General features: G+C 38.4%; 1 protein-coding gene across 1 annotated transcript in view; it reads right to left on the bottom strand.

Annotated features, from left to right (window-relative positions):
- Positions 1-27,262, bottom strand: part of TMC1 (transmembrane channel like 1) — a 141,936-nt gene that overhangs the window by 60,442 nt on the left and 54,232 nt on the right. Inside the window, exons 5-8 of the mRNA XM_055578311.1 lie at positions 24,834-24,924; positions 23,042-23,123; positions 16,031-16,137; positions 10,155-10,253 (exon numbers count right to left, since the gene is read on the bottom strand). Of these exons, the coding sequence (XP_055434286.1) occupies positions 10,155-10,253; positions 16,031-16,137; positions 23,042-23,123; positions 24,834-24,924 (379 nt within the window). The remainder of the gene's footprint in view (positions 1-10,154; positions 10,254-16,030; positions 16,138-23,041; positions 23,124-24,833; positions 24,925-27,262) is intronic.

Here is a 27,262-nt window from a genome sequence, read left to right as displayed (position 1 = left end):
ATATTACATAATATAATTTAATAGGTTGTAAGGTTCTAATCTAACTCAGCAACTTAGCCTTTCAGCTGAATTTACCAAGCTCAGCCTATTAGGTGGTGCCAATATTTAGATATCAGCAAATTCCTCGCAGGTAAACTGAGCTCTTCTTTTTTTTTTTTATTTAATTTTATTTTTAAACTTTACAATATTGTATTGGTTTTGCCAAATATCTAAATGAATCCGCCACATGTATACACGTGTTCCCCATCCTGAACCCTCCTCTCTCCTCCCTCCCCATACCATCCCTCTGGGTCGTCCCAGTGCACCAGCCCCAAGCATCCAGTATCGTGCATCGAACCTGGACTGGCGACTCGTTTCATACATGATAGTATACATGTTTCAATGCCATTCTCCCAAATCATCCCACCCTCTCCCTCTCCCACAGAGTCCATAAGACTGATCTATACATCAGTGTCTCTTTTGCTGAGCTCTTCTAAACAATCTTAGTCTCTCACCTCTGGACATATTGATAGACTCTCCTTTGGTCTCCTCACATTAATCTTGGTGGTCTTTTCAAAATCCAACCTGTTGGTCTTTTCAAAATCCAAGTTTGATAATGTCACTACTCACTCACCACTCAAATTATGTTCAATTACTCTGAGAAAAAGTAAAGTGTTATGGTCTAGATTCTAGATGGTCTAACATGTTTTAATATCCTTTTATCTCTCTAACGATATCTGTCCCTGATGCCCCTTCACACTCTCAGCTTTAGTTTCGCCAGCCTTCACTCTGTCCTTTAAATAAGGCAGCCCTCTCTCATCACAGGACATTTGCAGATGCTGTTCTCACTGCCTAGAATGTCTATTTTCCCTGGTTCTTCAAAGCCCAATTCAAATGTTACTTTCTCAGAAAAACTCCTGCTCTTATCCACCTCCCTGTCTTAGGCCATAAACCAAGTTTCCTGATACATGTTCTCTTAATACTGTTTAGCTTTCTTTCATAGCACATGGCACAGTTGCAATCACATTTATTTTTATGAATATTTGATTACAGAGATTTTGTTGGTTTTTGTTCAACTTTGCTTAATGCCTGGCACACTACCTGGCACCTGGCAAATCTTCAATAAATGTTCACTTAATTAATGAGAAGACTTGTTTCTGTGATGGTTTCTAAAGAAGAAAACAACGTTTTCATGTATTAGTATTAAAAACTAATACTCCTATAGTATTAGTACTCCTATAGAAATGTTTTCATGTATTAGTATTAGTTTTCATAGTATTAGGATCATAGGCATCCCAAAGTTTTGCAAAAAGAAAGCTCATCTTTGGTTTGGCAGGTACAGCTTAAAGGAGATACTTAAAAATAGGAGTTGTTGCTGAAGCAAAGAAAGACGATCCCAAGGAATCAGTTCTCCAAATTCAGGATAACAAAAGAATACCAAGAAAGCCAAGAGTAGACCCAGGGATCTTTCCTATTACAGGCTATAAAAGTGTCATAAACAAGTCCAGAAATAGTAGGTTAAGAAGCCTATGAAGCAAGAAAAAGACCTATGAATGGGAACAGAATTTGATATGCCTCATTTTAAACCAAACCGAACGAGCCTGTTGAATCAGAGAGACCTGCACTGGACACTGAGGAAGTGAAGCAAATGTGGGAGCCAGGGGTGAACAGCCCTTAGATGCTGCCAATCCCAGCACCATATGCCCGAGCGGCACCTGCCTCTGTTCAGTGCAGCCTTTATAGGAGTCTCATCACGTACACAGGTGAGAGGATGCTCACCCCTTCCAACCTTAGGCTCTCCATTCTAGAGAAGAGCCATATCTCTGGATGGATTTGGGAATCTACAGGAGGCTTAGCAGCCTGGCGTGGGGTACTACTTTTGCCCTCACTGGGGAATTATTTATGTTCTAGGAGTTCAGGGTCTGCTCAGTCAGCTTTGGGCTAGGCTGAGACAATAGCTTTGGCTAAGGGGCCATGCCTTGAAACTTGTTGAAACTAAGTAATCCCAATATGGGCTTCCTTGGTGGCTCAGTGGATAAATAAGAGACTGCCTGCAATGCAGGAGACACGGGCTCAATCCCTGGGTTGAGAAGATCCTCTGGAGAAGGAAATGGCAACCCACTCCAGTATTCTTGCCTGGGAAATCCCAGGACAGAAGAGTCTGGGGGGCTACCCTCCATGGGGGTCTCAAGAGTAGACACCATCAACAACAATATAGCAGCTGCTCAGACCCTCTTCAAAAGACAGCGACATGGGCAAAGGGAGGCAAAAAATACAAACTTCCAGTTATAAAATAGGGAAGTCACGGGGATGTAACATACAGCATGGTGACTGTAGTTAATAATACTGTATTACATATCTGAAAATTGCTGAAAGAATCATGGACAAAGCTGCCTACCATTGCAGTAAACAGAGGACATGGCAGCCATCAAGCCATTTGCTGCTGCAGGTACCCTCAACCATACACTTTTCAGACAATTCAGGAGAGAAAAATAGGATACCAGTCCTAGAGAGTTAAGAACCATATAGTTAAGAAACGAATCATTTCAATGAAACCAGACTCTTGCATCTTCCTCACACAAACAAATGCACTAAAATTATTAACTTGAGAGGTTTGTTCTTTTGTGACTAGCAGTAATCCTTTTATGTTCCACTATATGGGCTGCATTTTGTTTTTGTTCTTTCCCAGCAAAGATTCCTATATATCCTGACTCTTCCCTTAGCTCGTTGGAACAATCCCCAGAGCAATCTGAGAGACTGCCACCCCAGGCTATGAATCTCAGTAAAGCCACCGAATAAAGCATAATTTTCAACTTTTAGGTTATGCATTGTTTTCAGCAGACAGAGCGAATCTTAAAATTTCTCATCACAAGAAAAACAAATTCAGTAACTATGTTATGTACAGTAAAATCATAACTAGACTTATCGTGGTAGCCATTTGCAACATATATAAAAATACTAAATCATGATGCTATATACCTTAAAACGAATATGATGTTTTAGTCAATTTTACCTCAATTTTAAAAAGGGGAGCTCTCTAAAAACAAAGATACATTTGAACTACTGAAACATTTCTAAAGAAAGAATGCATCATTCCATATGTAAATCACAAAAATATCTCTTCTAAATGTGGCTGGTACAGTAAAAGATGAAGGAACTTCGAGAACTGAGACTGTCTGAGAGAGGATGCCTCGCTTTAGAAGATCACTACTTAAAAGAAACATTGATGCCAATAAAACAAGGGCCTGAACTGATGTTTATTAACATTTAGACTGTTTGTGACAGTCTCCTTTGAGGATAGACCTCAAAAATGAGATGTGGCAAAAGTGGGCAGAAGGCATAGGCTTGGGATGATATGTTAGAGTAAAACAAACAATTTTTCATTGTCAGCCACATTTTAGTTTGAATTTCAATACCTTTTTTAATTATCTGTGCCGTCTTTGGGAAACCAGTGAACCTCCCTGAGTCCAATTTCCTCAAATATAAAAAGATTATTGATCTTCATCTTGAAGCATTGTTTGTTTGTTTTTTTACCGTTTGTAGATTTTTTTTCTTTTTTTTTTTAATTTTATTTTATTTTTAAACTTTACATAATTGTATTAGTTTTGCCAAATATCAAAATGAATCTGCCACAGGTATACATGTGTTCCCCATCCTGAACCCTCCTCCCTCCTCCCTCCCCATTCCATCCCTCTGGGTCATCCCAGTGCACCAGCCCCAAGCATCCAGTATCGTGCATTGAACCTGGACTGGCAACTCGTTTCATACATGATATTTTACATGTTTCAATGCCATTCTCCCAAATCTTCCCACCCTCTCCCTCTCTCACGGAGTCCATAAGACTGTTCTATACATCAGTGTCTCTTTTGCTGTCTCGTACACAGGGTTATTGTTACCATCTTTCTAAATTCCATACATATGCATTAGTATACTGTATTGGTGTTTTTCTTTCTGGCTTACTTCACTCTGTATAATAGGCTCCAGTTTCATCCACCTCATTAGAACTGATTCAAATGTATTCTTTTTAATGGCTGAATAATACTCCATTGTGTATATGTACCACAGCTTTCTTATCCATTCATCTGCTGATGGACATCTAGGTTGCTTCCATGTCCTGGCTATTATAAACAGTGCTGCAATGAACACTGGGGTACTCGTGTCTCTTTCCCTTCTGGTTTCCTCAGTGTGTATGCCCAGCAGTGGGATTGCTGGGTCGTATGGCAGGTCTATTTCCAGTTTTTTAAGGAATCTCCACACTGTTCTCCATAGTGGCTGTACTAGTTTGCATTCCCACCAACAGTGTAAGAGGGTTCCCTTTTCTCCACACCCTCTCCAGCATTTATTGCTTGTAGACTTTTGGATCGCAGCCATTCTGACTGGTGTGAAATGATACCTCATAGTGGTTTTGATTTGCATTTCTCTGATAATGAGTGATGTTGAGCATCTTTTCATGTGTTTGTTAGCCATCTGTATGTCTTCTTTGGAGAAATGTCTATTTAGTTCTTTGGCCCATTTTTTGATTGGGTCATTTATTTTTCTGGAGTTGAGCTGTAGGAGTTGCTTGTATATTCTCGAGATTAATTGTTTGTCAGTTGCTTCATTTGCTATTATCTTCTCCCATTCTGAAGGCTGCCTTTTCACCTTGCTAATAGTTTCCTTTGATGTGCAGAAGCTTTTAAGGTTAATTAGGTCCTATTTGTTTATTTTTGCTTTTATTTCCAATATTCTGGGAGGTGGGTCATAGAGGATCCTGCTGTGATGTATGTCAGAGAGTGTTTTGCCTATGTTCTCCTCTAGGAGTTTTATAGTTTCTGGTCTTATGTTGAGATCTTTAATCCATTTTGAGTTTATTTTTGTGTATGGTGTTAGAAAGTGTTCTAGTTTCATTCTTTTACAAGTGGTTGACCAGTTTTCCCAGCACCACTTGTTAAAGAGATTGTCTTTAATCCATTGTATATTCTTGCCTCCTTTGTCAAAGATAAGGTGTCCATAGGTGCGTGGATTTATCTCTGGGCTTTCTATTTTGTTCCATTGATCTATATTTCTGTCTTTGTGCCAGTACCATACTGTCTTGAGAACTGTGGCTTTGTAGTAGAGCCTGAAGTCAGGTAGGTTGATTCCTCCAGTTCCATTCTTCTTTCTCAAGATCACTTTGGCTATTCGAGGTTTTTTGTTTTTCCATACAAATTGTGAAATTATTTGTTCTAGCTCTGTGAAGAATGCTGTTGGTAGCTTGATAGGGATTGCATTGAATCTATAGATTGCTTTGGGTAGTATACTCATTTTCACTATATTGATTCTTCCAATCCATGAACATGGTATATTTCTCCATCTGTTAGTGTCCTCTTTGATTTCTTTCACCAGTGTTTTATAGTTTTCTATATATAGGTCTTTAGTTTCTTTAGGTAGATATATTCCTAAGTATTTTATTCTTTCCGTTGCAATGGTGAATGGAATTGTTTCCTTAATTTCTCTTTCTGTTTTCTCATTATTAGTGTATAGGAATGCAAGTGATTTCTGTGTGTTGATTTTATATCCTGCAACTTTACTATAGTCATTGATTAGTTCTAGTAATTTTCTGGTGGAGTCTTTAGGGTTTTCTATGTAGAGGATCATGTCATCTGCAAATAGTGAGAGCTTTACTTCTTCTTTTCCAATTTGGATTCCTTTTATTTGAAGCATTGTTATATAAAGATAAAATTTAATGTATGTGCTGTTTAATACATAATGGGTATAAACTCTCCTCTTCTCACCACATCTCCCTATCCGTGATGACCAGGGAAAAAGGGAAGACAAAGTTTGACTCATCATTTATCTCCATCCACAATGTATAATATGCCCTCAAGCTGGAAAGCTAAATGCATTTCCCTTTACTCACACCTCAAATCTTTACCCACATGATCTCACTGTCTGATAACAGCTCAAGCTCATTCCAAATTCCACCTCAGTTGCTCGCTGTCTCTCTCACAAGAATATCAAAGCTCTATAGCCTCCTCATCATTCCTATATCATTCTTGTGTCTCCAAATATCATGCCAACGAAGACATCCTCTTACTGACTTAAATCTGTTCTTCTAATTCTATTGCTTCAAATAATACTATTTCTGTCAATTTGATTCATAATATCCATATTATACCACCTTTCTATTTCTTACTATTTTAATAAAATATACTTTTCTCTTACCCAGTAAGATCCACAACAGGGTATATAATAAAAATAAATTAAAAATATGGTGCTTTGTAAATGGTGACTTTGAGAATCCATAAGACTGGCTGGCCTTGCATATATCAAATGGTACTCAACTGCTATTAATTAAAGGGAATTTGGATGAGCTCCAAAGGGATACTTCTGAGTGAGGAGGGGGAGCTTCCAGAGAGACATTCCAAGGTTCTAACATAAACTCAATAGAGAAGCAGCTCCCCACAAACGTGCCACCTCCACCCTGAAAATTTTCTGATCCTTCTCGACTTTATAGGATCTTATACCACAAGAGGTCATGCTTGCATCTATTTTACAGTGTTCTGTAAGTTGATTCTGCTTTTCTGTACCTGCGTCTATGTAACACTGCTTACCTAATCTATTAACATTCTTAAATGAAGGGAAAAAAGCTCATGTTCTGATTAGACCATTTAGGAACCAGTCATCTCTACCCTGGGCCTAAAACTTTTTCTCCTGGCATCTCTGGGCTCTTTGGAAGTACAGAATTCTGGGTTTCCAGGGACCTCAAGGATATTTGGCCAAAGGTTTCCGCCATGGTACTATGATAGATGAAATAGTGGGCTGTCCAGTTAGATCACTTGATAATACAGAGAGGGCACCTCTATGAGGTAACTGTTCAGAGCAGCAAGTAAAGAATTCAGGCAAGGTTAAATATTGAACCTTTCTACTTGAGAAGCTAATTTAAGAATTGCATGTTTATTACAAAAGGTGGAAAAGGGATCCAACCACTCAACTCCTTTTCCCCTTGCAAGATACAGCATTAAATGGAGTCAGTTTTTGTTCCAGAAACTGTCAATGAGAAGGATGTTGGAAATTATGACAAAAAACTGACTGATGTGATACAAGACAGAGAAAGAACACTAGATTAAGAGGCTTTTATTAGCCATAAGACCTTAAACATGCTTCTATGACTCAACGTTTCCCTAACTTTATAATGTGAGACATGGGATAGAAAGTCTCTATGAGATTAAAACTCTCATTACTCTCTTAAGTCTCCTATTTGTGATATGTCAAACAATTGAGTGATCACAGTCCTCAGAAAAAATTAAGAAAGAAATAAGTGCATACCATTACTTTAATGACTTTTTTTCTTGACCTTTCAATAATCTCTCATGGCCTTAGAATAATTTCTAGGTTGGCCTAAGTGAATATTATAGGATCTTCCTGTTTCCATCTTCCTCTATCCACAGTAAATAGTATTTCACCAAACTGGGAACTTCCTTAGTGGTCCAGTGGCTGAGACTCTGTGATCCCAGTGCAGAGGGCATGGGTTCAGTCCCTGGCCAGGGAACTAGATCTCACACACTGCAATGAAAAGATGCTGCATGCCACAACTAAGATCTGGTGCACAATCAAAAAATAATATTTCACCAAACTGAACAGGAAAAAGCTGTTGAGGGCAGTAATAAAAATCTTAGAAAGCATACTCATTGCCCAAACCTTTCCTCTAGTCTCCTCCTGTGTTCACCTCCTAGACTCTCTAGTCCACTCCTTAGCAACTCTCCCAGCGCCACCTTCCTCTTTGTCTTTCTCAGTTAATTAATACCTCTAAAATCTCAAACAGACATTGTTTGCAAAATGGACATTGTTTCATTTCAGTTACTTGACAAATTTGTAAGAGTAGAAACTTCAAAAATATGTGTTTAAAAGTCAGAATGCCTTTTATTCATACTTTTAGTTCTTCCTTTCCCTGATATGACTAAAACATCAGAAAATGTCAGTAATATTAGTTCTTGGTCTTATTAACCAGACTGGAAGCTTATTATGTTACTAATTAGAGGAAGAGAATGAGAAATAAAAATAGTATGGGGGATGCATAGTAATAAATTAATTGAAATGTAAATGGGGGGAGGAGGAGAGAGAGGGAGAAATGGAAGAAGTAGAAGTAATAGAAAGAAGAAATAAAAGATAAGAAGTCAAATCTAACTCAAAGGCCATATCTTCTCTGAAACCCAGGCACCCAAGCAAAATAAACAACCTGCTTCCTCAGGGCTCCCTGGTATTTTTTTCTCCTTCATTTTACTAAGTGCCGAACATATTGTATACTAGTTGCCTGTGTAAGAGCTTTCTTCTACTGTCATAATTACCCTGAGGTCAAGAACCATGTCACATTCATCTTTGTAAAACCAGGGCATGTTTATATTTAATAAACATTGAATTTAAGTGAAAATTCCAACTGACAGGTGTAAATTAAAATTCCAAAGGCCACAAAGTTGAGGCTGTCACTCTGCTTGTGCTTATTCTATAGCTGCCTTGTTGAGTCAGAGGCTGGGAACCTTTCCTAAAGTTTATATTTGCTGGTACTGCTCACATCAATTAAATTCTTTGGTTCTTATTTCAACGCTCTACAAATCCTCCCCCTTGCTCAGGATTCCCAGGAAACAAGATTCATTAAGTCTCTACTGGTTGAGTATTATGTCAAGGGCTTCAACGAAGATGCAGCAGATGTTATCCTTTCTTTAGGAAACTCACAATTTAGAGAGGTTGAGGGTAGAATTCAAAACATCTGTGAAATATGCATATTAATAGTATAAGTATGAAGACCACCATTTTTCTCTCCTTCCTTCATTCCCCACTTTACATAAAATTTTATTCTCATTTGCTACCCTTCAAAGATTCCTGAAGTATTAATTCCCCAATCTCCACCTACTTTCTGATCCTATACACTTCAGAACATCCCTAATCTGGCCACTACACATTTAAGAAGAATGTGTAGAATTGAATCATTGTCACAGACTTGAATCATGCTCCAAAATGATTTTTTAATAGGCAAAAATGAATCCCTGCCATAATAATCCCCACTCAAGGGAACTCAAAATGTAATATACTCATTTTAGTGCTATGATTGAATAATGCTCATTTGGGTATAACAATCGAGTGATAATCATTTTCATTTTATATAAAAGTTAGAATTTGGTATTGTTTAGTATTTACTATCTAGTTTTATTTAGTATTGACTCTTCAATAATGCTAAATAGACATGTGTAAGAGGGGAAGATGCTAATACAAAATAGCAAAACCTGAGGAATACAACAAGATTTTCCAAAAAGCACATTTGCAAACTCTTGCTTTGTCCTTTTCCAAACAGTGACAATAATATTTACATGAAGAAAACTAAGATCATGGCATCCAGTCCCATCACTTAATGGCAAATACATGGGGAAACAATGGAAACAGTGAGAGACTATTTGGGGGGAGCTCCAAAATCACTGCAGATGGTGACTGCAGCCACAAAATTAAAAGACGCTTGCTCCTCGGAAGGAAAGTTATGATCAACCTAGACAGCATATTAAAAAGCAGAGACATTACTTTGCCAACAAAGGTCCGTCTAGTCAAAGCTATGGTTTTTCCAGTAGTCATGTATGGATGTGAGAGTTGGACCATAAAGAAAGCTGAGCGCTGAAGAATTGATGCTTTTGAACTGTGGTGTTGGAGAAGACTCTTGAGAATCCCTGGGACTGCAAGGAAATCCAACCAGTCCATCCTAAAGGAAATCAGCCCTGAATATTCACTGGAAGGAATGATGCTGAAGCTGAAACTCCAATACTTTGGCCACCTGATGCGAAGAGCTGACTCATTTGAAAAGACCCTGATGCTGGTAAAGATTGAAGGCAGGAGGAGAAGGAGACAACAGAGGACAAGATGGTTGGATAGCATCACCGACTCGATGGAAATGAGTTTGAGCAAGCTTCAGGAGTTGGTGATGGACAGGGAAGCCTGGCGTGCTGCAGTCCAGGGGTCAAAAAGAGTCGGACATGACTGAGTGACTGAACTGAATGTTCATTCAATAATCTATATTCCCATTTAATCATCTTATCATATTCCTAAACTCCATTTACTTTTCCTCCCTTTTTCTTTTCTTTTTTTTTTAAAGAGGACAGAGCCCTCTCTCTTAAAACCTTTATTCAGTTACAGAAGAGGGACCATGGACCACACAGCTATGTGGAAATACTTACATTGAAGTCATACAGGACACCAAAGTTGGCTGCTGATGCCTCCTCAGCCCTGGGAACCGTTTTCCTAGGTAAACTGCCGTATGGCAAACCCCAGAGGTACTACGTGGAAAAACAAAGAAAGCAGTTGACAATTGGAAACAAAGTCTGAGCCACACATGTGATCACAAATGGTTTAGGTTAGAACTCTTCTGAAACTTTTTCACGGGGACTCTGCGGGTCTCCATGTGGGATCCCCTTTTCTGGGAACTGACTACTAAATCCAGAGTTAAGAACAAAGGGAACACTAAGGACCCTGCATTCTGACTTCAGCAGACCACCAGCAATCTAACCAACCACTTTGCCCAGAGGCTTGCTGAGAGCCCCACTACCCACCACCACTGCCATACTAGTCTCATTTAGGAGGTCTGGAAAGGAGAGAGGTGGCCTTTGGGGGATGATAGTTTTCAAAGAAAAACATACTACCCACATAGTCAAATGGGAATACCCCTCAGGGCTTGGGGTGGAGGAGAATCTCTCCCTCATGTCAAGGAAGAGAAGAACAAGGAGAGTCACTCATACAATTAGAGGGTGTCAACTAGCAGGGGCTTCCCTGGTGGCTCAGATGGAATCTGTCTGCAATGCAGACCTGGCTTCAATCCCTGGGTTGGGAAGATCCCCTGAAGAAGGGAGTGGCTACCCATTCCAGTTTTCTTGCCTGGAAAATCTCACAAACAGAGGAGCCTGGTGGGATACAGTCCACGGGGTCACAAAGAGTTTTACATGACTGAACAACTAACGCTTTCACTTTTTTTTTTTTTTTAATATTTCTCCATTTTATTATTTTTTTTAATTTTATTTTATTTTTAAACTTTACAATATTGTATTAGTTTTGCCAAATATCGAAATGAATCCGCCACAGGTATACCTGTGTTCCCCATCCTGAACCCTCCTCTCTCCTCCCTCCCCATACCCTCCCTCTGGGTCGTCCCAGTGCACCAGCCCCAAGCATCCAGTATCATGCATCAAACCTGGACTGGCGACTTGTTTCATACATGATATTATACATGTTTCAATGCCATTCTCCCAAATCTCCCCACCCTCTCCCTCTCCCACAGAGTCCATAAGACTGTTCTATACATCACTGTCTCTTTTGCTGTCTCGTACACAGGGTTATTGTTACCATCTTTCTAAATTCCATATATATACGTTAGTATACTGTATTGGTGTTTTTCTTTCTGGCTTACTTCACTCTGTATAATAGGCTCCAGTTTCATCCACCTCATTAGAACTGATTCAAATGTATTCTTTTTAATGGCTGAGTAATACTCCATTGTGTATATGTACCACAGCTTTCTTATCCATTCATCTGCTGATGGACATCTAGGTTGCTTCCATGTCCTGGCTATTATAAACAGTGCTGCGATGAACATTGGGGTACTCGTGTCTCTTTCCCTTCTGGTTTCCTCAGTGTGTATGCCCAGCAGTGGGATTGCTGGGTCGTATGGCAGGTCTATTTCCAGTTTTTTAAGGAATCTCCACACTGTTCTCCATAGTGGCTGTACTAGTTTGCATTCCCACCAACAGTGTAAGAGGGTTCCCTTTTCTCCACACCCTCTCCAGCATTTATTGCTTGTAGACTTTTGGATCACAGCCATTCTGACTGGTGTGAAATGGTACCTCATAGTGGTTTTGATTTGCATTTCTCTGATAATGAGTGATGTTGAGCATCTTTTCATGTGTTTGTTAGCCATCTGTATGTCTTCTTTGGAGAAATGTCTATTTAGTTCTTTGGCCCATTTTTTGATTGGGTCATTTATTTTTCTGGAGTTGAGCTGTAGGAGTTGCTTGTATATTCTCGAGATTAGTTGTTTGTCAGTTGCTTCATTTGCTATTATTTTCTCCCATTCTGAAGGCTGCCTTTTCACCTTGCTAATAGTTTCCTTTGTTGTGCAGAAGCTTTTAAGTTTGATTAGGTCCCTTTGTTTATTTTTGCTTTTATTTCCAATATTCTGGGAGGTGGGTCATAGAGGATCCTGCTGTGATGTATGTCAGAGAGTGTTTTGCCTATGTTCTCCTCTAGGAGTTTTATAGTTTCTGGTCTTACGTTGAGATCTTTAATCCATTTTGAGTTTATTTTTGTGTATGGTGTTAGAAAGTGTTCTAGTTTCATTCTTTTACAAGTGGTTGGCCAGTTTTCCCAGCACCACTTGTTAAAGAGATTGTCTTTAATCCATTGTATATTCTTGCCTCCTTTGTCAAAGATAAGGTGTCCATATGTGCATGGATTTATCTCTGGGCTTTCTATTTTGTTCCATTGATCAATATTTCTGACTTTGTGCCAGTACCATACTGTCTTGATGACTGTGGCTTTGTAATAGAGCCTGAAGTCAGGTAGGTTGATTCCTCCAGTTCCATTCTCCTTTCTCAAGATAGCTTTGGCTATTCAAGGTTTTTTGTATTTCCATACAAATTGTGAAACTATTTGTTCTAGCTCTGTGAAGAATACCGTTGGTAGCTTGATAGGGATTGCATTGAATCTATAGATTGCTTTGGGTAGTATACTCATTTTCACTATATTGATTCTTCCAATCCATGAACATGGTATATTTCTCCATGTATTAGTGTCCTCTTTGATTTCTTTCACCAGTGTTTTATAGTTTTCTATATATAGGTCTTTAGTTTCTTTAGGTAGATATATTCCTAAGTTTTTTATTCTTTCTGTTGCAACTGCACCCTGACTGTGATGTTGGCTTCATCACTGATTCAGGTTTACTGCCCAGACCTTGTGCTACCAGATAGAAGACATGTGATTAAGGGTGGAAGAAGTCAGTGATAGAGCAGAGTAGGGAAAAAAGTACCCCTCTAGCCCCAGCATAGGCATGAAGTTGGCCAAGCAGATGCTGCTTCTTGTGCAACATGAAAACATCCCTTCTCTGGGGCTGTGGCGGGAAGAGGAGGAAGAACGTGGGTGGAAACCTAGGGCACAGATTGACAGGGCAAAGCTGCGAATCAGCCTCTGCTCCTTCTCTCCACCCAAACTGCACAGCTTCCACGGCAGTTCTTCTGGCTTCCTTAGACACAATAGAACAGAGGGTGGGTTCTACTCATGCTCTCTTTCCCCAGAGTTGGAGGCCACAGAAAACAGAAAAGATTAGGGTCTCCAGTTTGCACAGGGAGCAAGAACTTAGGGCAAAAGGGCAAATGCATCACAGGAATGCTGAGTAAGGCTGCTGGGTGGAGGCCCCTGAAAAATCCAGGCCAGGAGGCAACAAGTCCTGCCCTCTGTTGATTCTGTAAAGTGAGCAATCAGCGAGCCCATCCTCTTCTGTTGGTTTGCTGGAGTTGGTAATCAATGCCCAGAAAACAGGATGCCCCTAACACAACCTGGAAAAAAGCATTCAAAACCAATATGCTTCCTAGTTCTGGGAACACATCGAATTGAACACATATGAGCTTCCTGCACTACATATGAGTGCTCAGTGCTCAGTCACTCAGTCATGTCCTACCCTTTACAGCCCCATGGACTGTAGCCTGCCAGGCTCCTCTGCCCATGGAATTTTCCAGGGAGAATACTGGAGTAGGTTGCCATTTCCTTCTCCAGAAGATCTTCCCAACCCAGAAGCATCCTACAATTTTCTACAGTTGGAATGAATTAGCAACAACCTTTCACTCCTCCACATGGAGGCAGCATGGTGTAGGGGGAAAGAGTAAATGCAGCTGATAAGATTCCATGTATACCCTGCATCTGACATGGAGAAGCGTCGTAGTAACTGGTGATAGAGTTTCAGGTTTCCTTAGAGAAGAGCAAAAACAAAGTTGGGGTTAACTCGAAATAGGTGAAGTACATTCTGCTGCATTGCTTAAAGTTTTTGCTTAGGAGATGTACTATACTTATGACCTCAGACATCTTAGGACTTTTGATCTAAGTCCACCATCTTCTAGGAGCCAGATAGTCATATAACCCCCCAAATTATCTCAAAGATTATAAAACTAGCAAAACAGGGTGCAAAAGCTTGTTACATAAGACGAACGCTCATTCCAGATCAGCTTAAAAAAAATAAAATAAAATAACAACCTCTTCACTCTGTGATATCAGCTAAGTCCAAAGACCATTATGTGACTCAGATTCCACATTTTTAAAATGGAGAAAAAAAAACTCGACTTTATTCTACTTTATAAATTTGTTGTGAGACTCACTGAGTAAAAGAAGTGAAAGTACTTTGCACATTAAAAGCTGAAACTCATTAAGCATAGAAGGCACTAGTATTATTCTTGTGGGGTGGCTTGATACAAAAGCTGGCTCTGATTAGAAACCACAGGGATAATAAGTCACTCAAAACAATTAGTTTTGGCTGTTGCCAATGGTGTATTGAACAAATTGGCTTTTGAAATACTGATATCTAGAAAGATCCTTTGTAGGTTAAGTAAAGCCTAACCCAACATGTATGGTAAGCATCCAAAGAGTCAGAGTCATTTAACTTCTTACAGTTAAGTACACAACCTCAATCTTGTTTCTTGGTCTTAGTTAATTGGGCTTAGTACAGCCTTGACGTACTCCTTTTCCTATTTGGAACCAGTCTGTTGTTCCATGTCCAGTTCTAACTATTGCTTCCTGACCTGCATATAGGTTTCTCAAAGGCAGGTCAGGTGATCTGATATTCCCATCTCTTTCAGAATTTTCCACAGTTTATTGTGATCCACACAGTCAAAGGCTTTGGCATAGTCAATAAAGCAGAAGTAGATGTTTTTCTGGAACTCTCTTGCTTTTTCGATGATCCAGTAGATGTTGGCAATTTGATCTCTGGTTCCTCTGCCTTTGCTAAAACCACCTTGAACATCTGGAAGTTCATGGTTCACATATTGCTGAAGCCTGGCTTGGAGAATTTTGAGCATTACTTTATTAGCATGTGAGATGAATGCAATTGTGCTGTAGTTTGAGCATTCTTTGGCGTTGCCTTTCTTTGGGATTGGAATGAAAACTGACCTTTTCCAGCCCTGTGGCCACTGCTGAGCTTTCCAAATTTTCTGGCATGAGTGCAGCACTTTCACAGCATCATCTTTTAGGATTTGAAATAGCTCAACTGGAATTCTATCACCTCCACTAGCTTTGTTCGTAGTGATGCTTCCTAAGGCCCACTTGACTTCACATTCCAGGATGTCTGGCTCTAGGTGAATGATCACACCATCATGATTATCTGGGTCATGAAGATCTTTTTTGTACAGTTCTTCTGTGTATTCTTGCCACCTCTTCTTCATATCGTCTGCTTCTGTTAGGTCCATACCATTTCTGTCCTTTATTTAGCCCATCTTTGCATGAAATGTTCCCTTGGCGTCTCTAATTTTCTTGAAGAGATCTCTAGTCTTTCCCATTCTGTTGTCTTCCTCTATTTCTTTGCATTGATCGCTGAGGAAGGCTTTCTTATCTCTCCTTGCTATTCTTTGGAACTCTGCATTCAGATGCTTATATCTTTCCTTTTCTCCTCTGCTTTTTGCAAAGTTGCATTAAATAGTATCTTTTTCAAAGCAAACTTGGCAAAATAAATACATGCAACTCACAAGATGTCAAAGTCTTTCTCTTGAGTAATTAATATTTGGGCATAGGGACCACCCTGGGAGTCTGACAGAATCTGTGAAACTTTCCACAGATAAATGTACATTTAAACATGCACACACATTTTATTTATTATTTCAGGAGGCCACATACTCTTCGGAGAAGAATTAGGGCCTTTGGTTGATGGACACCATTTTGAAGATTAATTTGTTACAAATACTATTACTCTAACAGCATAGGTAGCTAGATAGGCATTCTGCTTTTAAAGAGTGGAGTTTTTTTAGTAGAGTGCTTGCATAAGAAGCTTGTTACAGCATGTTTTATAAACTAGAAGTCAGAATCTTACCTCTGGCAACATGATAAGGCTGAATGTCAGAATAAAGAGAACCATGTTTACTCCATACATCCATCTCAAAAAGAGGAAGTATGAAGCCACTGATGAGCCAAACTGACCTATTAAAAAGAAAATAAAAGTTTGAGAGAGGGGGCAAAACAAGACAAAAGCCAAGTCTTGGTGTCTTCCAAATTGAGTCATCTCATTGCATCATTGCAACACATTGATTTTTTTTCACTTTTACAGGCTCTAGCATTTTTTTTTTCCATCCAGAAAGAGAAAATGTTAACATGATAAAAGTAGATGTGCATTCTGCACAATGACTACATCTTTAGAGTCCATCTTCCTGCCTTTTGCTCGGCAGCCAGAGCTGCCATTTGAAGAGTTCATTTTATTCTTTGAGTTAACACAGTTAAGTGAGAAAATGTATGTAAACTGGTTATGTTATTGAGCCCAAGCTCATACTTCTCACCACACAACAGGCCAATAAACCAAGAGATGAGTTGTTGGGGCAAGGGATAATTACTTTATTCAGAAAGCCAGCAAACCAAGAAGATGGTGAAGTTATGTCCCCAAAGAACTATCTGGCCTGGTTTAGAAGTTAGGTTTCCTTTATACTAAAAGCGGAGGGAAAAAAGTCAAACACTGCCTAGTTCCAGCTAGCTTCCAGAGGGAATGTGTTAATTTCTTCCTTCCTTTAGTCATTCATAGGTAGACCTGGTGAGAATGTTCCTCATGAGCTAAACAGAGATATTTTAGCTTAATGCTCATTACCTGGAAGGCAGGATTCCTAGAAACAGGCCATTATGTATAATTTAAACTTACAGGCAACATCCCTTTAGTGGTTAACATAACAGAACACAAAAATTCCTCCCTATTACAGTTACTACAATGCCTGGCCAGTAGTTAGCTATCATTATAATTACTGTGCTTCTTCCTCTTTTTTTCTCAAGCAACAATATTCTTTCCAAAGTTTACCACAGCTTCTATGGAGAGGAGCCTGGCAGGCTACAGTCCATGATGTCACTAAGAGTTGGACATAACTGAGTGACGAACACACACACACATCCTATAGACCATTCCATGCTGTTCTGAGCAGATGGGGCATTTCATAGATAGTGTAGAAGCTGAAGTCCATTCATTCATTTTTCACATGTTTACCTTCTGTCAGGAATTATCTTAGATGTGAAACATAATATCAGAGACAGGATTGCTGCCCTAATACAACTTGTATTTTATTGAGGTGTGGAAATAAGAAATATGCAATAATTTAAAAAGACATAAAGAAGTATACATCCATCATAATATATATTACATTACATTATGATCATATATTTATAAAAGTATATATAATAATTTATCCAGATCAGTCCTAGAGGGAAGAATGTAAAATACTGAGAGGGGTTGCTTTAGATGGGTTTGTAGAGGAAGGTCTGACTCTCATGTGAGCTTGGCCTCATCTTAGTAAGCAGAGGCTGAAATGAAAGAAGGTAACATTTGAGCAGAGATCTGAAGTTGAAGGAACAGGCAGCAATGTCCAGAGCCCAGGACAATTGAGGAACAAACCTAAAGGCTTCTGGTTGGAGTACAATGAATAAAGGAAAATGGAGATGGATGCAGATGAAGAAACCAAATGACAATGGGTGTAGGGCCTCTTAAGGAAAGGTAAAAAGTGAGCGTTTTATTTTAAATGTGACGAAAAGTCATTGACAAGTGTTAAGCAGTGGGGGTGGGCAGGGAGACTTCACATTTTAACACTCACTTCAGGCCTGGGGAATTAATTGGGAGGGGACAAGCAAGAATGTGCTGTCAACTCACACCTCAGGGAAAGTAAAGTGATCTGTCCAATTCTTATTGATGAAGAAAAACCAAATAAAAGCATTCTCTTAAATCAGAGAATGGAAAAGGAAGAAAAAACTGAATTTGAGTCTCAGGTTGAAATTTCACAGATTAATAAAAGCCAACGTCCTTTGATAATCATTTAAGATTCAATAGCAAGTTGCTAGTTTCCCCAGTCTTCCTAATTTTCATTTTCATTGCCCAAGAAAAACCAGGGAACATTCTCAGCTACTCTCTGCATCACGCCCTTTGTCCTGACTCATTCAGCAAAGCACATCCTGGGGAACACTGGTTTTCTTGGGGTCTCTAGCTCTGAAGCATTGCTGATGGGGAAGCATTATTACCGGAGGAGGGAAGTTAGTGTGGAGCAAATTTCAACCTCTGCTTACTAAGATAAAGCCAAGCTCATATGAGAGTCAGACCTCTATTTCCAGAATTTAGTCCATTCTTTAGGTACCATCTTACTTACTCTCAGAACACAGTGACAGTTTTTATAGAAACTTAAAAGGAATTCAATGTCTAATTGGATATTGTGCATGCATGAAGGCATGTTAAATTGCTTCAGTCATGTTCAACTCTTTGCAACCTTATGTATGAACTGTAGCCTGCCAGGCTCTTCTGTCCATGGAAGTTTCCAGGCAAGAATATTGGAGTGGGTTGCCATGCCCTCCTCCAGAGCATCTTCTTGACTCCAGGATTGAATCCATGTCTCTTGTCTCCTGCATTGGTAGGCAGGTTCTTTACCACTAGCACGGCCTGGGAAGCCCCAGTTGGACATTTTGTATTTGGATTCATTTCATTTTGTAGAGGGGTATTGAGTTCTACAAAATTTCAAAGAGCGTGTGCTGTTGATAAACATGCCCCCCCCAGGTGTTGTAACTGGATGCACTGGTCTATCTGCAGAAATGCTGGAGCAGATCCTCCTCTCCTAGGACATCTGATCGTCCACCTGGCTCCCAGTGATTTCATATCATTTCATGGTTGTTATCTGTGTTCTCTGGTAACAACTACCCAAGGGCTGCCTCAGCCAGGTTCACTTATCATGTTTTATTGAAGGCAGTGGACTTCCAGCTTATTAGTCATTACAGTTATTCATTAACTGGAGAATATTTGTCTCTAGGTTTCCGTGGCAAGCTTTTCCCTGAAAATACATGTGAAACCCTCTGATATAGAGTTCTGAGCATAGGATACTGACCCATCCTTCCCTCTTTCCCTCCCTCCTTTTTTCTTTCCTTCCTTCCTGGCCTTTTATGCTTTTGCTCTTCTAATTAGCACCATGGCCCACCCTTTCCCACTCCCCCATACATAATCCCTGGCAAATAAGTGTAAATATACCTAAAAGCAAAAAAGAAAAGCAAATTAAAATATTTCAAAAAATACCCCTTACATCATATATGGGCTTCTCTGGTGGCTCAGATAGTAAAGAATTTGCCTGCAATGCAGGAGACCTGGGCTCAATCCGTGCGTCAGGAAAATCTCTTAGAGAAGGAAATGGCAACCCACTCTAGCATTCTTGCCTGGAGAATTTCACAGACAGAGAAGCCTGGCAGTCAGGCTACAGTCCATAGGGTCACTAAGAGTCAGACACAGCTGAGCAACTGAGGATGCACAAACACATCCAGCCTATATATAATTCATATATATTATGGGTGAAATATACATTCGACCCCAAAGCTTATAAACTCGAGTTTTTAGACTTGAAAGTGGCTTCACCACAATTTTTTTTGGAGGTAGAAAAGTGAAAACTAAGCCTTTTCTCTGCAAAATCCTAGGTATAAAGAAAATGAATTGTAGGAAAATAGATTTCATCAAAGCTAGAGTGATTGTAGGAAAGATCCAGACATAGGTCAAACAGACCGAGAAGTCCAGAAGGCAATGTTCCTTCTGTGTGACACCTACCAATGGCAGAGGAGGAAAGAACACTAACAAAACAAAAACAAAGATCACAAGAAGAGAAAACAAATCAATGGGTTGACATCAAAGTTCCATATGCCCTTTCCCTTTCTCAACACAAAAAATGAAAAAGAAAACATTTTCCCTCTTCATATTCACTTAGCCCAGAGATTTGAAACTGGCATTTCCTTAAAAAAAAAAAAAAAGAGAGAAAAAAACCTTTCTACAGTGTAGCTAAATGAGCATAATTAAAAGAACAGTAATTTCCATGTGCTTAGTCTCTCAAGTAAAACTGACTTATTCTTGTAGAAAGTGAAAGTGAAGTCACTCAATCCTGTCCGACTCTTTGCGACCCCGTGGACTGTAACCTACCAAGCTCCTCCGTCCATGGGATTCTTCAGGCAAGAATACTGGAGTGGGTTGCCATTTCCTTCTCCAGGGGATCTTCCCAACCCAGGGATCGAACCTGCAACTCTTATGTCTCCTGCATTGGCAGGCAGGTTCTTTACCACTAGTGCCGCCTGGGATAATCATAGTTAAATTCATTTTAAAAATGTTTTTTTTAAATACTATTTTATGCTATATAGAATAAATATGCAATGAATGTGTGTGTGAGAGAATAGATAAAGGTAATATCCATCAAACAGCTAAGGCTGATCAAATTTACAAATCTGGATTGTGCCCATCAATGACTAATTCCTTTCTCTTTAATCTAATGAATAAATTCTGTTTCATTAGTAAATTATTAATATATTAAAAGTCTTTGGTATTTATTAAAATAAAGTCTAAACCTCATACAATATTCTTTTTCCTGAATTTTCTTGTGTATCTTTTAAATTAATGTTAAGGTTTCATATCTCCCTCTGGATATTTATTATTAAGACAGAGTAATTTGTAGTCTGTCATCGTGTATAATTTCCTCTTGAACAGATGGGTAATAAGACAAGCAGATAAATATGAGCATTTCTAAATGGGAAAAGACCAATTAAATTACCTGCTGTAAAGTACAATATAAATACCATCTTGTTAGGCAAGGATTCAGAGCACAGTTTCTGTCAAACTGATCTAAGGATGGGGAATTAAATGTGGCAAATTTAATTTACATTTTTCTGGAGCCCTTAAGCCAGCAGGGAAATATGTGGTTTAAACTCTGTGCTTAAGGTTGCCTATCTAAAGCTATTTCTGGTCTTAAAAAAAAAGTAGTCTATCAATCACACCTTAATTTTTTTTTTTATGTCTCCTGTTTCTGAAAACTGTCTTTTTTTCAACTTTTTATTTTGTATAGCTCATTAACCATGTTGTGATAGTTTCAGGTGAACAGTGAAGAGACTCAGCCATACACATACATGTATCCATTCTCCCGCAAACTCCCCTCCCATCCAGGCTGCCATATAATATTGAGTAGAGTTCCCTGTGCTATACAGTAAGTCCTTGTAAGTTACCTATTTTAAATATAGCAGTGTATACATGTCCACCCCAAATGTCCTAACTATCCCTTCCCCCAACCATCTCCCCTGGCAACCAGAAGTCTGTTCTCTAAGTCTGTATAACACTTCAACTTTGATGCTGTAATTTACTATTAGGAAGAAGTAGATTTTGATTCTGAGAAAGGCTTGTAATCTCCAGCTTGAAAGAATTCAATGATTTAACCCATAGTTTTCATAGTAATACAGGAGTCAAGTAAGTATAGGTTATATTTGTACTCCTGGAGTACCAATGTACAGCTTCTTCAGCAAAATATGCAATCCAACATGGTTGATAAGGTGCTTCTCAGCAGGTAACCATGGGGTTTTAGGCAAAGTCCTTTTACAAGGCTGGCATAACAGTTAAACTCCATGGCATCACCATATGACACAAAACTTGACAGCAAGAATTATCAAATCTATTTTTCATATGTAAAAAAGTTGAGAGTCAACAAGTGAGTACCTGGTCCACATTAGTATTGGGATCCAGGCCCTACTGGAATCAAAATGGAAACAGCAAGAGTTTTAGAAATTTATTTTTCCATTTCCATTTGGAAATTTAATTTTATTCAGCACATTCATTAAGATCAAGCATATTCTAGGTCTGGGGGTCCAGGAGTGAACAAAACAAATTTTCTGCCTTCATATCTATTGGAAGAAATGAACAAGATGAAGTGAAATGACTGTATTTTTCATTTAATTATTTTATTTATTATTTATTTAATAATTTATTTTTAAATTAAATGAAAAATACTGTATTTTAGATAGTGATAAGTGTTGAGAAAAATACAGCAAGAAAGGGCTGGTATAGGAATATGTGGGAGGAATTAATGAGCTGATTTATTTTATTATGTATTATGTATTCAATTAATAAGCTGATGTATTTTAATTCATTGCCATCTGATGATGAGAGACAGAGGACTGAGAGGTAGTCACTCCTAAAACGTGCCCAATCTTGTCAGTGAAATATCCATCAACTGTGTTATCTCCCTATGGAGCCTCCACTTTAATTAGGCAACACCACATTTAGCCAGCAGGAAAATCTGCCCTGCTATCTGGAGAGGTATGCAGGAAAATCAGATTCTACTCAAAACTATTAGAAACCAGAATATAACAAGGTTATGCTCAAAATCATATTTACAATATTTAAAAATTTTTATCTTCCTTATTATAAGCCTAGAGCACTATAATAAATAGGTTTTTGATTGGGTATATTCTCCTGCTTTCTCTGTACACTATGAACATTGTACAAAATGAAGGCACAATATGATATTCAGATAGTGAGTTTCTGGATGATTATTGCTTATTCTCCCTTCAGAGGTTTGAAAATGATGCTTTAAGATTTCTTCACTATTTTTAGATATGGCTCATTTTGATTATTGTCTAACATCCAAGTGAATGTGTATTTTCTTTTTTTGATATTTCTATATGAATTTATTTTAAATTGAAGTACAGTTGATTTACAATATTTCAAGTGATTATGTATTTTCAATGTCATGTTCATTTCCAAAATAAAATCTCTGCTTTCCCAATGATATGACTCAATGTCATTGTGCACAATACTGACTTTCATGTGTAGAAGAAAATACAAGGTCAAAATGAGAATATTTTGGTCTAATGCAGAAAAGGAGAGTGGAGTCTCCAGTGCTGCAGTTAGTAAGTGCTAGCAAAGCTTCACAGTGAGCAAAGAGGTCATAAAAATGTCTTTATTTGTTTTCTTGTTTTTAATCTTTTCAGTAGTACAGGACTGAGAAAACCACCTGATAAGCTTATGAGACATTTATCTAGGACAGCATTCCTCATCTAATGAGATAGAATGAGCACTTACTTTCAATTGCCTTGATTTTATTTTCCCACGGGACACAAGCAGCTTTGAAGTTCTCAAAATCTCGGAGAAATTTTGCCCATTTCTGAAAAGAAAGCCAAGTACAACAGTAAAACCCAACTGCTTGTTTGTTAAGATGTTTATCCCCCACACTCATCCCAAAATATCACATGACAATGAGCTTGGAAAGATCGCTCTGGCATCACATAGTGCTTTTTGTAAAAGGGGAAGATGCTAGGTTTCACTTGTTCTCCTGTTCCCCACCTACTCCTGGACCAATTTAATTAAAAGATATTTACTGGCTCTCTGTTTTACAGAAAATATGCCAACCATTGAAAATGATCTGTTTATTCTGCTACACAGTAAAAGAGCAGAGACTGAGTTAGCACCTAATAAGATATGTGTTTAATTAAATATTCATTGCATGAAGAAATTAAGGAACTATAAATAAGGCATAGTTCCTGCTTTGAAGGGCTTCTAGGTCAAGAACACTGTACAGTATGTTAAGTGCTATGACTTTTCATTCTGGTAGAGATAAAACAGTTGTCTAAATGGAAAGGCATGGTGTTATAGGAAAGGGAAGGAAAAAAAAATCATAAACTAGTTTTTGTTTATCCAACAATGTTGGGTTACCCATAAGAAGAAGAATGAGGACGGGACAGATAACTTTGCATATGTATAGATGATGCTGAGATAATGGATGAGCTAAACAGGCATGTTTAGCAGTAGCTAAATAAGATTTGATACGAGTCTGAAGTTCAAAAGATTACCTAAACCAGAAACAACTCAAATATTCATCTGTAATTGAATGGATAAGTAAATTACAATATCTTCATATGATAGAATATAACATATAAATAAAAATGAACTATAACTCCCATGACATGGACATATTTCATGCAAATAACATTGCTCAAAGAAGCAAAAAACAAAAGCATAAATACTGTATGATTCCATTTATTTAAACTGTAAAAACAGATAAAACTAATCCATGATATATAAATATGTATCAGATCTACCTATAGATTTCATATTTAAGATAAATGAACTTTTTTCACAAAACTTCATCTCTATGGGAACATATTTAGCATCAGGTGGTATAACATTTGTAAAGAGGAGACAATAATGTCTACATACCTACTTTGCTGTGAGAATTAAATGTGGAAGGACTTTTATAATAAGGACTCAATTTTTATAGAAGGATTTAACTCAGTGCTTGGAACATAGTAAGTGCTAAATAAATGTTAGTCTCTTTTCTATCTTTTCCAAAAATTTACATTTATATTGGTATATCATTTGTTTTCTCTATTTTCTATCCAATTTATAGTTGATGTACCTAGTAGAGAAGAGTTATATGGCTCTGTAACTTGTAGACATTTTGAGAAAGAAACCTTGATCCAGAACCACATAACTCCCAGGGAATGAAAATGAAAGGGGCACAGTCTATTACATTTGGAAGTGATAAAATCATACAAGTCAATCTTTTGCCATAAATCAATGTTTCTCAACTTATTTTTCACTTTAACTCCTTTAAAGAGCCTTTCAGGACAAAAAAATTTTTTTTTCTGAATCACCCCTTTCTCCAAATTTCAATAACACAGAGTACTGTGTATCTAGTATAATGTACCTAAGTATACACATAACATGTTGGATTTTTTTTTCACTCTCTCAGAACAGAACCAATTTTTTTTTTTCACTCTCTCAGAACAGAACCAATTTTACAACCCCTTGGGGGCAATGTGGCTTCCACAGAGCTTATATGGCATCAAACTGACTGAGCTATGAAAATACTTACCTTGGACATCATCATCTTAAATGCAAACCACTGTTTCCCTTTTCCTTTCCCAAGAGCCCCTTCATTTTCACTCACAAATTTTTTTGCTTCCCTGAGAAAATAAAACAAAATAAAATGTGGGTGGAGATTTATATAGTATATGGTAGTGGATATTTAATTTTATTAGGTCTACTGCTTTATTTCTCCTTGACCCTTTTAAACTCTTAACAAGTGACTGAATTTCATAATCTTGGGATTTGTAAATGATGTTTAAGTTTTAAAATCTAGCCAAGTGTTTAAGTTTTTAAAATTCTGGCCAGGAAGAATAAGATGTTTTAGTCTCACTTATTAATCAGCTGGAGTCATCAAAAAGCAAGGAATTTATGCTAAACATCAAAATAGAGAACCCCAGTTCTCATTTCTACCACATGTAAAATTGAATCTGAAGTTTATTTCAGATTCTGGCAGTCAGAATGTTTATTTTAAAATACTTTCCTTCTTTTTTAAGGATTGCTTAAAAAAAAAAAATAGAGCACAGAGTTTGGGACAGACTGACACAGAACACACTTATTGACCTGGTATTTAATCTCATAAAAGCAATTATGACTTAACACAGAAAAACCATACTATATAAAGCAAAGGGGTTTAGGGAAGAGAGAAAAGGAAAGGAATAATCTTTGGCCTCACATTCTCAAAGGGTTTCAAATTTAAACTTTAACATTATTCCCAAATATTTGTACTTTTACGGTAGTCACATCAGTGTCTTTGTGTGCATTAAAAAGCATCAACTCATCAAAATGGATAAAGTGAGCATGTTAAATACGCTACAACTTTTATAACCTTTTTTAGTCATTTTTGCTATCGTTGTCTGTTTGCAATTTGGAAAGAATTTTACAAATAGAGGCAGTCCAGGCTTGCCCTGACCTCTCAGGGGCCATAAAAGGCATAACCCACGAGAACCAAGAGATAATCCGAACCTGGACATTGGTTCTGCAAGTACAACACTGTCGTCAGTTCGGTGGCCCCTCAATACATGACTACAAACTTGACACACAAAGTGTTCTTTAAAAGGTGAAAGATGAAACTTCATCCTTAAGTTGATGAAGGATATTTTTGTGTTCCTCAGAATCAGGACTAAACTCATGATTTTACAATAACCAGTGATCAAAACAGCACATGCCTGCTACTTTAGCCGATAACTAAACAATGGTGCCCTATTATTCACCCATACATGGGCACCTACCCATGGCCTGCCATACAAACACAAGCACAATGGAGAAGATTCTCTTCAGATGTCAGACTCCCCACATCATTTCTTTGATGGCAGGGGCAATATCTTACCCTTTTTTTCTCCCACAGCACTGCTCACTTCTTGGATCATAAGACGTGTTTAGTAAAATTATTTTCAAGTAAACTTGAAATAGACATGACTGGCATAATTCAGGTAGATGGAAACAGGGAAGTGTCTAAAAACTGTATTATCCACATCAATTAATGCTCAAAGGCAGTCATTCCTAGACTTTGGAATCACACCCTTCTCTCCTGCCTTCTCAGAAACTAAATAGGACAGCTTCCTAGGAATGAAGAAGAGTTATTAGGCTGGCCTTGTGAAACACTCTGACATTCGACAGGACTTCTGGGCTGTGAAGATTAATTGAAAAACAGTTTCTAAAACATTCTACACAGTCTAAGATGTTCGATAAAGCCATATCAACAAGTATAAACTGAACTATCATGGCTGGGTTTTAAATGCAGGCAATCGAAAACAAGCATATCACAGTTAAACTTTAACTATGTGGTTATAGAGATGACAAGACAGAGGTGAGTATGGTACCTAACAGACACTTTGTAAAATGCTAAACTGATATAAACTGAAAATCAAGTAACCTGAGTTTAACCCAGCCTCTGTGATTTGTCTCTGTAACCTTGTCCATGTTTTTGTCACTCTCTATACCCATGTTCGGAGAAGGCAATGGCAACCCACTCCAATACTCTTGCCTGGAAAATCCCATGGACGGAGGAGCCTGGTAGGCTGCAGTCCATGAGGTCGCTAAGAGTCGGGCACGACTGAGCGACTTCACTTTTACTTTTCACTTTCATGCATTGGAGAAGGCAACCCACTCCAGTATTCTTGCCTGGAGAATCCCAGGGACGGGGTCACACAGAGTCGGACATGACTGAAGCGACTTAGCAGCAGCAGCATACCCATGCTGGGGCTTCCCTGGTGGCTCAGACAGTAAAGAATCTGCCTGCAATGCAGGAGACCCAGGTTAGATCTCCTGAAGGAGGACATGGCAACCCATTTTAGTATTCTTGCCTGGAGAATTCCGTGGAGAGAAGAGCCTGGCGGGCTCCAGTCTATGGGGTCGCAGAGAGTCAGACACAACGGAACAACTAACACTTTCACTTTCTTTCATACCCATGCTGAGGAGAATCCTGTTTTTCAAAAG

Source organism: Bubalus kerabau, chromosome 4 (genome assembly GCF_029407905.1).
Source record: "Bubalus kerabau isolate K-KA32 ecotype Philippines breed swamp buffalo chromosome 4, PCC_UOA_SB_1v2, whole genome shotgun sequence".
Taxonomy (NCBI): Eukaryota; Metazoa; Chordata; class Mammalia; order Artiodactyla; family Bovidae; genus Bubalus; species Bubalus kerabau.
Note: the sequence above shows the minus strand (reverse complement) of the source record. Positions and strands in the feature narration are given on the sequence as shown.